General features: G+C 36.3%; 1 protein-coding gene across 1 annotated transcript; it reads right to left on the bottom strand.

Annotated features, from left to right (window-relative positions):
- Window positions 1–4,326: 4,326 nt before the first annotated feature.
- LOC139708558 (large ribosomal subunit protein mL40-like) lies at window positions 4,327–12,228 on the bottom strand. Its single transcript, XM_071620501.1, has 4 exons — window positions 12,098–12,228; window positions 10,666–10,830; window positions 6,328–6,453; window positions 4,327–4,513 (listed from the first exon to the last, which is right to left on the bottom strand). Exons 1-4 carry the CDS (start codon window positions 12,181–12,183, stop codon window positions 4,327–4,329), a joined length of 564 nt encoding a protein of 187 aa, XP_071476602.1. The 5' UTR covers window positions 12,184–12,228.
- Window positions 12,229–12,689: the final 461 nt, after the last annotated feature.

The raw sequence follows: 12,689 nt of genomic DNA, 5'->3' as shown, positions 1-12,689 counted from the left end.
CGTGTAACTTATAGCTTTCTCTCTCTTCCTTTTAACTTTACGCGGTGCAGGTGTGGCATTGTTGCGTAGCATTAAGACATAGTATGTGAATACACACTACGTTTCTCGCAAAAAAAAAAGTCCATCACTTGCGAAAAAAATCAAGCATACGCCAGAGATTTTATAGGCGTAAAATTCCTTTGGCACATGCATGCATCCATGCATCGATCCATGCATGTACACACATAACCATTGACACAAAATACATACATGCACGCGGGTGTGCGTATGTGTGCTCACGTATGGACAATGGTATTGACGTCAGGAAAACAGAGAGACTCAGAGGAATGGGGAATGGAAAGAAAAAGAGAAAGAAACGCAATTGAGGGAAGAGAGATTGAAATAAAGAGAAGAGAATGAGAGAGAGACAGACATACAGACATACAGACAGACAGACAGAGATGGGGGGGGGGCACAAGATGTAACGGTAGGTACATGTGTGTGCATGTGTGTGTTGATGGTGTGTAGGCATAATTAATCTCCTTGTACATAACATTTTTTTCAACGTCAAACATGTATTGTACATAGCTGTACTCACTTCTGCCATTTACTGCATACTATATATATTCACATAGCAAATATTGGATTACAGCAAGTTCAAAACACACTTTGTGTGTACTGTATCAACACTCTAGCATGCAACAACCACATACAGATCACCTCTACATCGTACTAGTACTACTACCAGTTTGTTTGTTATTGTTCTGTTTTGTTCTTTCGATACATGTATAGTTGAGTGACCCGAGCCTCGTCATAGTTAAATGTCTATGCATGTTTGAACGCATTTCGTCAATGATGTTCTATGAAATCCCACGGACATACAGGAAAAATGCTGAAGATTCCAATAGAATCACAAGTTTACTAATCGATACCAGAAATTTGCAGCTATCGTCGTCAAACGCGAACGATGCGGAAAAGTTGTGTGACCCGCAACTCGTCACCCGCGCGGATGACCGTGATGCTCCCGTAGGCAAAGCACGAAAAAGATGCATGTGGGTGACCGTGATGACACTTATAACACGTATTCCTAATATACATTTCAGATTTTCGCGAAAAAGAAAAAAAAATGTTCGGTTTTCACCACAGTTTGCTTGGTTGTGGTAAGTCTGCCAAGTTTCAAGCGTACTGAACATACAGTTTGAGGCACAAATCTTTGTTCAGTGAGCTTGTGACAATTTTAAGCAGGTTGACGGTAATAGGGCCTCTGATGAGGTGCAGGTACCTTACTATCAATACCCACTATGCCTTGTGCATATCAAAGTTACTGTAAGGCCTGCTGTACTGCACTGGACACATTAGTTCGTTCAATGTAAGGTTATCTTGGACTGAACAACTGCTTTAAATAAAAAAAAAAGGAAATCGCAGTTTCACTACACAAATATATACACGCAATATATATATGTACACGCAACAAACATAAACACTAAATGCATACACAAGATATTATCTCTCTGTCCTTAAAAGAAAATAAACACACAAACTTTTGTTTTATTAGAATAAATCATTTTTGTTACTTGTGTGTTTGTTTGTGCTTATATTTGTCTCACGTTGCTTCTAGAAGGATGAAAGGGAAGGGGAATCTTGTCAACTGTCATGAATTTGAGATTGCATGGCAGCCACTAGCATTAACACTAAATAACTAGAGACCTTTTGTAGATAGGTACGTAGGCAGATAGAATGATAGATAGATAGATATAGATAGATAGATAGATAGATAGATAGATAGATAGATAGATAGATAGATAGACACATATAGATAGATGGACAGATAGACAGATAGACAGATAGATAGATAGATAGACAGATAGATAGATAGATAAATAGATCAATACAAAAATAGATCATTAGATGGATGGACGGTTAACTCCCATTATAACTAACATGGTTACATCCGGTTTTACAACAAAATAAGAATTCAGACTCCAACATTACCAGCTTTATGTTTTATATTATTAATTTGTTAGGCTATATGAAATTTCGATATAACGAAAGAAAACTGTCAGTCCCATTCACTTTGTAATAACATGAGTCCATTGTAGATAGATAGATAGATAGAGAGAGAGAGAGAGAGAGAGAGAGAGATAGATAGATAGACAGAGAGATAGATAGATAGATAAATAGATAGATAAAATAGATAGATAGATGAATAGATAGATAGATAAAATAGATAGATAAATAGATAGATAGATAATAGATAGATGGATAGATAAATAGATAAATAGATATATAGGATGGAGGGAGAGATAAATCCTATAATACTGGAGAATCCAAGTTCATTCATAGAAGAAAAAAAAAATAATTCTCTGCGGAATACATGTAAGTTAATCTTTATTTTCTGTCTGTCATCAAAGTCCATAATTCCATTAAAATGTAGTGTGTCACACTATCAAAGTCATATGTTATGTTTCCACTGCTGGATCTTAACATTATCAACAACAGATTTCAGTAATGCAGATACATTGTATTATCATTCATGAACGAATAAGAATACAATGATAATCAGGATCACGACAATAATGATGATGATGATAAATAACAATCATCATCATAATTACCATCCTAATCATCACCACCATCATCATTATCATTACCATCATTATCATCATAAGTTACTGATTCAAAGCATAATGGTAGCACAGCAAGAATATGATGAAAACAATATTCAGGGAAAGATCTGTCTTTCTCTTTCATTTTCTAGAAACACCACAAATTTCCTGGAAGTACTTGTATCAATAATTGATGGAAATTTGGAGAAAAGACTGAGGGCTACAATTTACGACATGAAAAATTAAACATTCAGTCTTCACAAGGACAATGTCAACATCCCGCATAATGCACCAGACTGAAATGTTCGATATACACATATATACATTCAGTGTTCTTATCATAGACGTAATTATGTAATGGCGATACAAAATGTGTTTGTATTGTCATGATCATTTTGGTACAATGTAATGTCAATGGAAGCCATATTTCTATGTCTGACAGAGACCAATAAAAGAATGAATGAAAAAATGAATGAATGAATGAATGAATGAATACATGTATGATCTGTATGAGGTTATTTTCAAGCTCTTACTCTTTCTTTTGGGTAGTTTGATAAACAAAATGAGGAATGCCCCTGCTGTGCCAGTGATGACCGTCTATACACACACAGCTTCCACACAAAGATACAGTGTAAAATTAATGATTGGCTACATGCAGAAAGACTTAAGTCATATGAAAATGAACAGGATTGCACATGTTGTTAAGGACAATCTGCCACTTTTCACTCTTGGACATGACAGTGTCAGTCACTTCAATACACTAGTTTGCAGTTAATAGCGATGGTTCAAATAACCCAAAAATCTTAAGCATCGAAACAACATAGAACTTTGTAAAACTAGATATCACCCATCTATGTAATCCCACTTGCTTTTATATTTAATTAGCAAGCAAAATTGGATTCTTCTTTTTTCACTGCAAATTAAAAAAACCCAGTTCAGTCAGTGTCCAAAACTTTATTCAATGCTGTGTTTCATCTCTGCCTCTTTCTGTATTTGTTTATGTTTCAGTTGACATTTATTTGCTTTGTGCAAAAAGTAACTTAGAACTGGTCCATAAAAATGCTTTAAGTGTTCCTCTCTGATACAGTGTTAAAGTTGGAAGAATGTGTTAAAAGCTGCTCATGCTGACTGACATGACTGTATTATACCACCATAAAATCCTAATGGCAAGAAAGGAAAAATAATCTCATGAAAATTTTATTTTAAATTTTATTTTAAAATTAAGTTCTTCCATCACTGTTCACACAAGTTTGGTGAAGTTGTATCCAATGCAGCTTCAGGTTGCAGATTCAGATACATTTGCATCCCTCACAATAGTGTCAACATTGCAGTGTTACTTCAAGACCAGAAAGTTGTGTCTTAACATCTCTGCACAAAACAGTTAACAGTTCAAAGGTGAAGATATCCAACTCCAGCTGAGCAGAACACTCACGATCATGATGAGTCAGTAGTACAGGTCCCATCATAATTGCGTCCATGAGACAATTTTGTCCCGTCCAAAGAACACTTGGTCACGATTTCACTTTCACTGGCATGCAATTTCCAGACAGTGTCCTTTATGATGGAGTCCAAAATTCAATTTTCTCCAGCTATGTATGAAAAAAATGCATCACTTCCTAACTTTGCCTGAGAAACATTCACCATGAAAGTTTCTATTTAAATGATACAACAAAGAACTTCTGCAGTGAATAAATCATATTCCCTGTCAAATCAGTTTGTGTTTTTTCCAAGAGACGATTAATCACTTGTACTGCTTGGTAATGTCTATGTACTCCCCGTCCGGACTGACGTTGGAGTAACCATCAATGGGCGGGGTGTGGGTGGGGCCGGTGATGTGGATGGGAAACAGGGCGGGGTCTGGTCTGATGGCAGCCTGGTAGAGTTCCTCTGACTCCTTCCGCAGCTCTTCCAGTGCTTTTTGCTGAGACCTGGGATCAAATCAATGAAATGAATACAAAGTATCTGCAGCTAAGACTGAAAAGTCAACTGAAATATCAAGTTACCACATGGTACATCATGTATCACATATATACATATATATGTGACCCGCTACAACAAAATGATCCTAAAGTCGGGTGAGGTCGATTATTTGAAAATTGCATGATATAATCCCCTAATCTTTCTGCTTTAAATTGATATATTACACATTTTATAAAGATAATCGGCTGCGGAGATATCAATGTTTAAAAGAGAGCATGTCGAGACGTCTGGAAAATCACTGTTTTGAGAAAAGCGCCCTAAAACTCTTCCTTTCGACGCAATCGCGATCAAGGGACACGCAAGTCAGTTTTCACCTCTGGACAATAGAAGGTAAGCCCTAGCAACCACCGAAGAGTTCATTCAAGCACATCAGCGTCGGCGGTCTCCTCACCAACCAATCAGTGACCAGGATGTGAGAAGCGGCTGAGCATAGCCTACCCCCGCCTGCACACACCAGTCGACTGGGCAGTGTGCGAGCTTCACGCTTCAGTTAGCAGCAAGCAGCAAACTGACCAATGAGATCACTCTGGTCGTTGTTAGGGGCGGAACCTATCTGTGGCGCTCAATCCAAATTTTCGAACCAGTTTCTGCTTCGTTGAAACGCCAAAAACCATGGCTCAGAAAAACGCTATTGTTTAATCTTTCCTTTGATCATTTTGCTTCAAAATTTTGACAGATGATAGAAGACACGTTAGACTCCAGTAATTTATCAAAATCAGAAAATCGTAAGTTTTGACCAATTTTGATGCTCTGACTTCAAACTCGATTTTCACGGCTTCGACCGTGCGCAACTTTAGGACCTTTTTGTGGTAGCGGGTCACATATACTCTCTTGATTAAATTTATGAATTTCAGTCAAAGAACATACAATGTACAAGTACTATAACATCAAAATACACAACAATGTTCTGATTTATGGGTAACTATATCTTAGCCTTATTTTATTCTTTTTTAGCAGTCTCTACTTAAAATACTTCTACATCTTACACAGAAGGAACTGGGGGAGGGGAGTTGTATTGCTTTGTTCACTTCTATTCATTCCAGAATTTGTCTATGGTAGATAAACTTTGCCGTATTCACATCTGGTCAAAACTGTCATGGCAACAAGAAAGATGAAAGTACACAAAATTGAATCAAAGAAGAAGACATGAATGCATCCTAATACACAGGATCTACAAACCCAATGTTATTTGGGTCTTGCAGTAAGTCTCCAAATGAAAGTGGGGTCATGTCTCATTGATTGCACTTTGTTAATTCTATCCGTTCCTTTATTTCTGTTTCTTCTCCTTAGTTCACTTTGTTTTAACTTCCTTGAAATTGTATTATGGGCCATTATTTATCTTTTTCCGCAATAATAATTTGCACTGTTCTGTTTACATTTGAGTTCATTATTATCTGAATATTCATACTGTTGTATGCAGGTGTTGAAACACACTATGGACAGGTGGGTAGACAATGATAAAGATAAATAATATTGAACATATCTAATACGCCATCTACCTAGTTAAACTCTTCCAAGGCACATTGTGAAACAGGAAAAAAAGAAAAGGAAGTACAGCCTAACAAACTTGTGTTAGCCCTGCACTGTATGCATTTGTATGTACAGCTGTAGCCCCAGTTTCACGTTAGCTTTGAAAGAACACAAAACATGTTGGGGATTCCTTTCCCCCTTACTACGCACAAGGGAAAAAATGAAAGACCAGAGGATGGATAGATAGACAGATGGGCAAAGGATGAGACATGCTAACTGAAAATCAATTTACCTCATTGCCGTCTTGATAAGGTTCGTCTCTGCAACATGCTGGTCGAACCTGTACCTGGACCACTTTTTCTGCAGGCGGGCCCTGCGCTCTGACTCCTCAAAGTCTATGTCAACCTTCTCCCGTTTCCTACCAAACAGGGGAGAGAATGAGTTCATGAATTAAAAGGACCAGGTAATAAATGTGGCATTCAGAGGGTTAACTCTTCCTGTGCTGGAGTGTTTTTATCACCAATTTGCACAGATATCTAGAAATCTATTGTGAACAGGTAGAGATAGCCTACATAAACCCCACAGTTACTTTTGTGTTTAATACCATGGCCTTCCTGTTGGGCTGAGGCACATTGCTACATCTGAGTGGGCTTCAAACTATACAACTGCATTATTTTATAGGTCAAGCTTGGACAGACCAAGTAATGCTAATGAAAAAGCCTGGCAAAATATGCTGATTTTGCTATAAACATGCATTTCCCGTAGACACCTACCAAAGTACACTTGGCACTAGGCTTCAACAGATTAAGGTTAACCCATTCCTTACGGGAACCTGTAGGTTCCCAATATGTAGACAAAAGTGCCCGCATCTGTGGCCTAATTTTATGTTTGTGTTATGCTGCCCAGTAAAATGGCTTCATAGAAAGAGTATTTTTTTTTCTATCAATACCAGTTTTCCTTCTGTATGAAACCATGTGTATCACAGTATTATTTGCCTTGTTTCCAATGTGTCTGATCCAAAAATCAAGGGAGCGCGACGTGACGGAATTTGAATGGGTTTTTTAATTTAAAACAAAAAAAGTTTAAGTGTTAGCAGCCATTTATTACTACAAATGTTTTAAGCTTACATGAAGACATCACACTGCACTATGGACGAGATCGGCATCTGTTTTGTTTCAATGGCAACAACAAATTTTATTAGCGCGACGGGACAGACTGAAAAAATCACTGGTTTTTGTGAAGAAAATTCAAAGGAGAATTAATTCAAAGTAATGAGCAATACAGACCATGTCATGTGGTGTTTGTTTGTCAATGTTCCAAACATTACTTGCACAAATACAGAAACATCTAGATCTAATAGACTTTATTTTTTAGGTAATTTTCTCAAAAGCTGTTGAAGTCCGTCCCGTCGCGCGACGGGATGGACAAAAATGAACTATGTACAAAACGAATGGGAAATTCTAGAGAATCGGCTAATTTTCATCAAAATGTATTTAAACTTTAGAAACACAGTTTTATAACATCTTAGTGTAGATTAAGCATACCAAGATTCAAACTACTAATGAATGCTGAAAAATTTGATCAACAATTATCATCACAAGGCCAAAAATTCTCGTTTTACAAGAATTCTTACACTTTTGGTACGGTAATCCTTGATTTTCTTTCTTGAGGAAAATTACTTTTCATGAATGATAATGTTGGAATGGCATTTCATTTGCTCAAAGATTGAATCTTTCCACTAAGATTCGATCACCAATGCAAAGGCTGTCTTTCTATCTAATGACGATCTTGGCAACTGTGGATACTCTTCATTTTCTCTTCCATTTTTTTTCCCAATTTCCAGCGAGAAAAACAAAAATGTGCCTCTGAGTTTGATCAAAAAAATCAAGGGACAGCGATGAGACGGAATTTAAGAGAATTTTTTGCTCACAAAAAGAAATGTTAGCATTATAGCAGCCATAATGTATCAAACTTACATGAAAGCATGAAAGTGCACTATAAACAAGGCAGACATTTGTTTTGTTTCCATGGAACAAAAAAATTTACTGGCGTGATGGGACGGAATTAAAAAAATCAGTTTTTTAAAACAAAATATTCAAAAGAGAATTGTAAAAACGTTGATGAGCCAGACTTGCCATGCTATGTGGCATTGTTTGCTACTATTCCCTACATTACTTCAACAAAAGAGCTAACATACAGATCTAATAGTTTTTAAGTAATTTCCTCTAAAGGTGTTGAATTCCATCCCATAGCGCAACGGGACGAAACGATATGCACTTTGTACAAAACGAATGGGAAATTTTCAACACTGACTAATTTTCATCAAAATGTGTTCAAACCTGTGGTTAACACAGTTTTATAACATTTTAGTGTAGAGTACCAAGATTTAAACTACTGAGAAATGATGGAAAATTTCAGTAACAGTTATCACTATTATAGTTCAAGATTTTCATCACACAAAAATCCTTACACTTATGGTACAGCAATCCTTGATTATATTTTTCCCAGGAACATAAGTATATTTTTTTGTTATGAGTGAAAATGAGACTCATACGTTGCACGTCATTTGCACAAGCTTTGATTCTACCTCCACAACTTGACTGACTGCTATAAAGTCTATATAAGTTTTGAGCAGCAACAACACCACTCAGAGTAGTGGCAAATCATTTTGGGGAAGTAATTTTGTGATAATCTTAGTATCCAGATGCTGTTTTTTCTTTTTCAATTTCCATCCACAAGGGATCGAGCATCGTATATTAGGATAACAGTTTTTGACAACCATGCTGTAGTTTTTCAGTTTTAAAACTTCACCTCTTTTTTGAGTTGCAGTAATATTGTTGACATTTCTTTTTAACATAAATTGTATTTTTAAGCTTGTATGTGAGAAGTGTCTAAGAATTGAAACAGGTTTATGTATTTTTTAGATGAAGAATTTTGAATTGTCAATTCCCCATGTGCATTCCAACATGGGGATGCTCAAAATCAGTGTTTCAGTATTGAAATGCAAACAATTGTCTAAGAATGCTTTTTTCCCATTTTTCTCATAAACTTTTTGTGGCAATTTTTCTTCCCCATTTCTCAGACATGGTAAGAATCTGCATGTTTATAAATATTAATCTCAATTTAAAAAAAACAAACAGTTAGAACACATGAACGAGAGACTCAGGTTTATCTAATGCAGTATTGACTACCAGAGTAGACTTTACTATGTCTAAATGGGAATTGCCTTGCTAAAAATAAGTTGGTGAATTACATCATGGACAAATATGAAACAAAAAGTAAGCATAAATCTTAGTACATTACTCCAAACAGTAAAAGGCCATTCATGTGTTATGTACGAAAATGAAAGCAACTACAAATCAGCAGAACATAAAACTTTAAGTGAGAGTACAGTATTGGTTGAGATGAAGATTGAGCTTTTACACTGATACCTTCCTTTGACCACATACAGTGTACAATGGTTACTCTTTTCACAAGTTTGCCAATTACATTGTAGTCTTTTTATTCTGTTCCAAGTTAGGGACACTCTTTTTCTAGCCCATTATGGTATAAAAATTCCATCCCGTCGCACCTACCATTGTTTACATGTGCAGTCCGTCCCGTCGCGGCTACCATTATGTAAAGTCCGTCCCGTCACGCGACGGGACGGACATGTTGGACAATTATAATTTTCTTATGAATAGAGAATTATTTAATTTAGTGTCATGGATATAGAGCCCCACTAATTCATTGATACATTATGGAATATGAGTGACCAAACTCAAGTCTATCATACAGAAAAAATAATAATTTTGTGTCAAAGTACTGAAAAACATGTTTTCCAAGAAAAAATGAAGATTTTGACCCAAAATTTAACTATAATGAGAAAAATGAATACCAGATATGAATTGCTCCTCGGAAGGGTACTCTATGATAAGAATTGATGTTTCCCCTACTTTTGTAGTTTTTGTGCAAATTACTTCAAAAAATAAAGTCCATCCCGTCGCGCAAAGAGGGCGCTTTTCCTGTTTTACCGCTAATTTACGGAAAAGTCTGACGTCAAATATATTAGACACATACTTTTCTAAAAACTGCAGATTCTCAGCTTTTATATGATATATAACATGAAATACAAGTGTCAATATGAAAATTTAGTCCAAGTGAACACTATTTTTGGATCAGACCCCAATGTAATTTGAACTAATTTTGCTATAAAACTTGTATGAAGATATACAAGCAATCAAGCCTGACCTCAGTAGATATTTGCTTTCACTGACCCCATTCAGGTGCGTTCTTTGTGTAGAACAAAAGAGTTTCTGAACCCATCAGCCCATGCTCTATCCATACCTCATGCCCGAATTGATATTTCGCATTGTTCAGTGGCACATGTAGTTGACTGCGGAAAGGGCACAAGTGTACCGTTTGACTACCTTCATACAAGCTAATTACCAACCTGTCAATTCTCCCTCGACCTGAATAAACAAAACAAAAATCACGTTTTGGGGGCATTGGAGGCTTTTAAAGAACTGTGGGAGGAATGGGTTAAGTAAGGTGGCAACAAAAGTGCTAACCACCATGTGAAGCAAACTGCACACACTGTGTACTAATAGTCTGTGGCATACGTGACATAGATTAAGTGAGTAATATCTACCTGTCATCTTCCTGTAGCTTTCGGTCCACCATGAACTCTGTGATGGGCTTCATCTCAGGGTCACCCATCTTAAACTGGATTTTCTTGAGTTTCTTCAGCAAGCGCTGTTGCCTCATCATCTCTTGCTTGGGGTCAGCTCGCTTCTTTTTCTTCGGTGGCTCAGCTCTGGGGATGAGAGAGGGAGAAGATGGTAGACAACAAGTTGTCACCAGACAGAAATGCAAGGTATTTCATTTGCAATGCAAAAAAAATCTCAAGCCCACTTAATGTACAGGCTACATAGATGTTTTGAAGAACAAATCATGACAATACAACGTTATGAAACTGCAGCTGGAGAAATACGGTATCAGCATTACTATAAGCTTGATACATGCATGGCAATCTCATTCCCACTTTAACATCATACACTGTGTTAACTATCTATCATTTGAAGTTACCAGATTGAGAATGGCTTTCTTAGTGTAAATAAAAACACAGAATTTCTCTTTCACGCATTTCAAACAGGATTGTTCCAGCATTAATAAGTGGACAATTTCTTCTGCATATTCACAAGGTTTTTCTTCTTTCTGCATCCAGTGTAGATGGTTTTGTAATTGCTTTTCTCATTTTGATAACAACCCAGTTAATCAATAACAATCAAGGTACATGGCAGATGGGAATACGGTCATATATGGTATTATTCAACCTGCTTAAAAGAACATTAACACTTGCTGTTGTTAACTCAGGGCAGAACTTCAATTTTTGTGATTCTCACGATCCATGAAAAAACAAAATGACATGTACACAACCACAAATAAATGAATAATCTCTGTAATACAAATGTTTGAGATGAAACAAAATAGAAAAAAAAAGAAGAATATAATAAATTCTGTGAAAGTATCTACTTCAAATTAAAACCAATACCAAAGAGAGTTTTGCTTGAATTCACTTGATGCAAAATACTTTAAAAATATATTGTATATCTTAAAAACACGACATAAACTAAATGTTCTGCTAGTTCTTCAATTGCATGGGAAAGAATGACAACAAGCACAAATTATCAAGACAGGAGATTTATACCTAATATCAAAGTGTACTGGATATCTCAAACATAATGGAATATTTGTCTAAATCGATCTCTAAACCAAGTAAACTGCTGGAAAGACAGAATGGCTGCTTGAAGACAAGAAAAAAAAAATAGAAAAAAAAATTGTAAAACAAGACTGAACAGTTGTGAATGTCACACATACATGTATACTAACCATACACTTGTCATCCAAGTGTACTTGCTACCAGTTTTATTTCAACAACAATGCATGGAAGACCAGTGTGAAGGTCAAATTCATCTCTCACTGATATCGTCTGAACTCTGTGATTTTGTCATGTAAAATAATATTCACTGTTCTGCTTGTAACTTTTTGGGACAGTCACTGAGAGCTATGATAACACAAACCTCAAAACTTGAGTTGCCCGAAACGCTAGTCCTCCTGATCGGGTAAAGAACGATCGGATCAGTTGCAGACTCTGAAGACTCGCCATTCTTGCACAATGTCTCGGCACACTGGATCGATGTCAGTAACTCCGAGTTAGTAACTGGCTGGACTTTGGAAATCATGGATTGCAGATGACAATAAACATATAAAGATTAAGTTTTTGTTGGTTATTTATAATTCGATAGATGTCAAGTAGTTTCAATTATAATGCACTGTGAAATCCATCATGCCTCTCATATGGTGAAACAATATTGGTTAAGTGCCTAGCAACCAACACTAATTTTACCTAATCGTAAACAACAACCATTTACTATGATGATTTAGAATGCCACAATGCTGTCAAAAATTTGAACGGCTGCTATTAGTAGAGTATATTAGTGAGTTTGTATAAACATATTATGCTCTAGCACATGCAGAACTTTCCATGACATAAATTCTACAAAAGAAGAAAAAATATGCATACAAATTTTACAACCGATAAGATTAAGAGTCATCAAACACATCCCATGGGTTCTGGATCTGGATCTGGATGTGAACACCAACAGTTACGCT

The sequence above is a fragment of the Diadema antillarum genome, unplaced genomic scaffold, assembly GCF_040938485.1.
Source record: "Diadema antillarum isolate AM-2024a unplaced genomic scaffold, OU_Dant_1.0 seq00001348_RagTag, whole genome shotgun sequence".
In the NCBI taxonomy this organism is placed as follows: domain Eukaryota; kingdom Metazoa; phylum Echinodermata; class Echinoidea; order Diadematoida; family Diadematidae; genus Diadema; species Diadema antillarum.
This window is presented reverse-complemented; position numbering and strand designations above follow the sequence as displayed.

Coding starts and splice junctions, on each gene's coding strand:
- LOC139708558 (XM_071620501.1), bottom strand. CDS start 12,183: ATGGCGAGTCTTCAGAGTCTGCAACTGATCCGATCGTTCTTTACCCGA. Junction 10,831..12,097: donor CGGGCAACTCAAGTTTTGAG/GTTTGTGTTATC, acceptor TCTCATCCCCAG/AGCTGAGCCACCGAAGAAAA. Junction 6,454..10,665: donor AAGCTACAGGAAGATGACAG/GTAGATATTACT, acceptor CCTGTTTGGTAG/GAAACGGGAGAAGGTTGACA.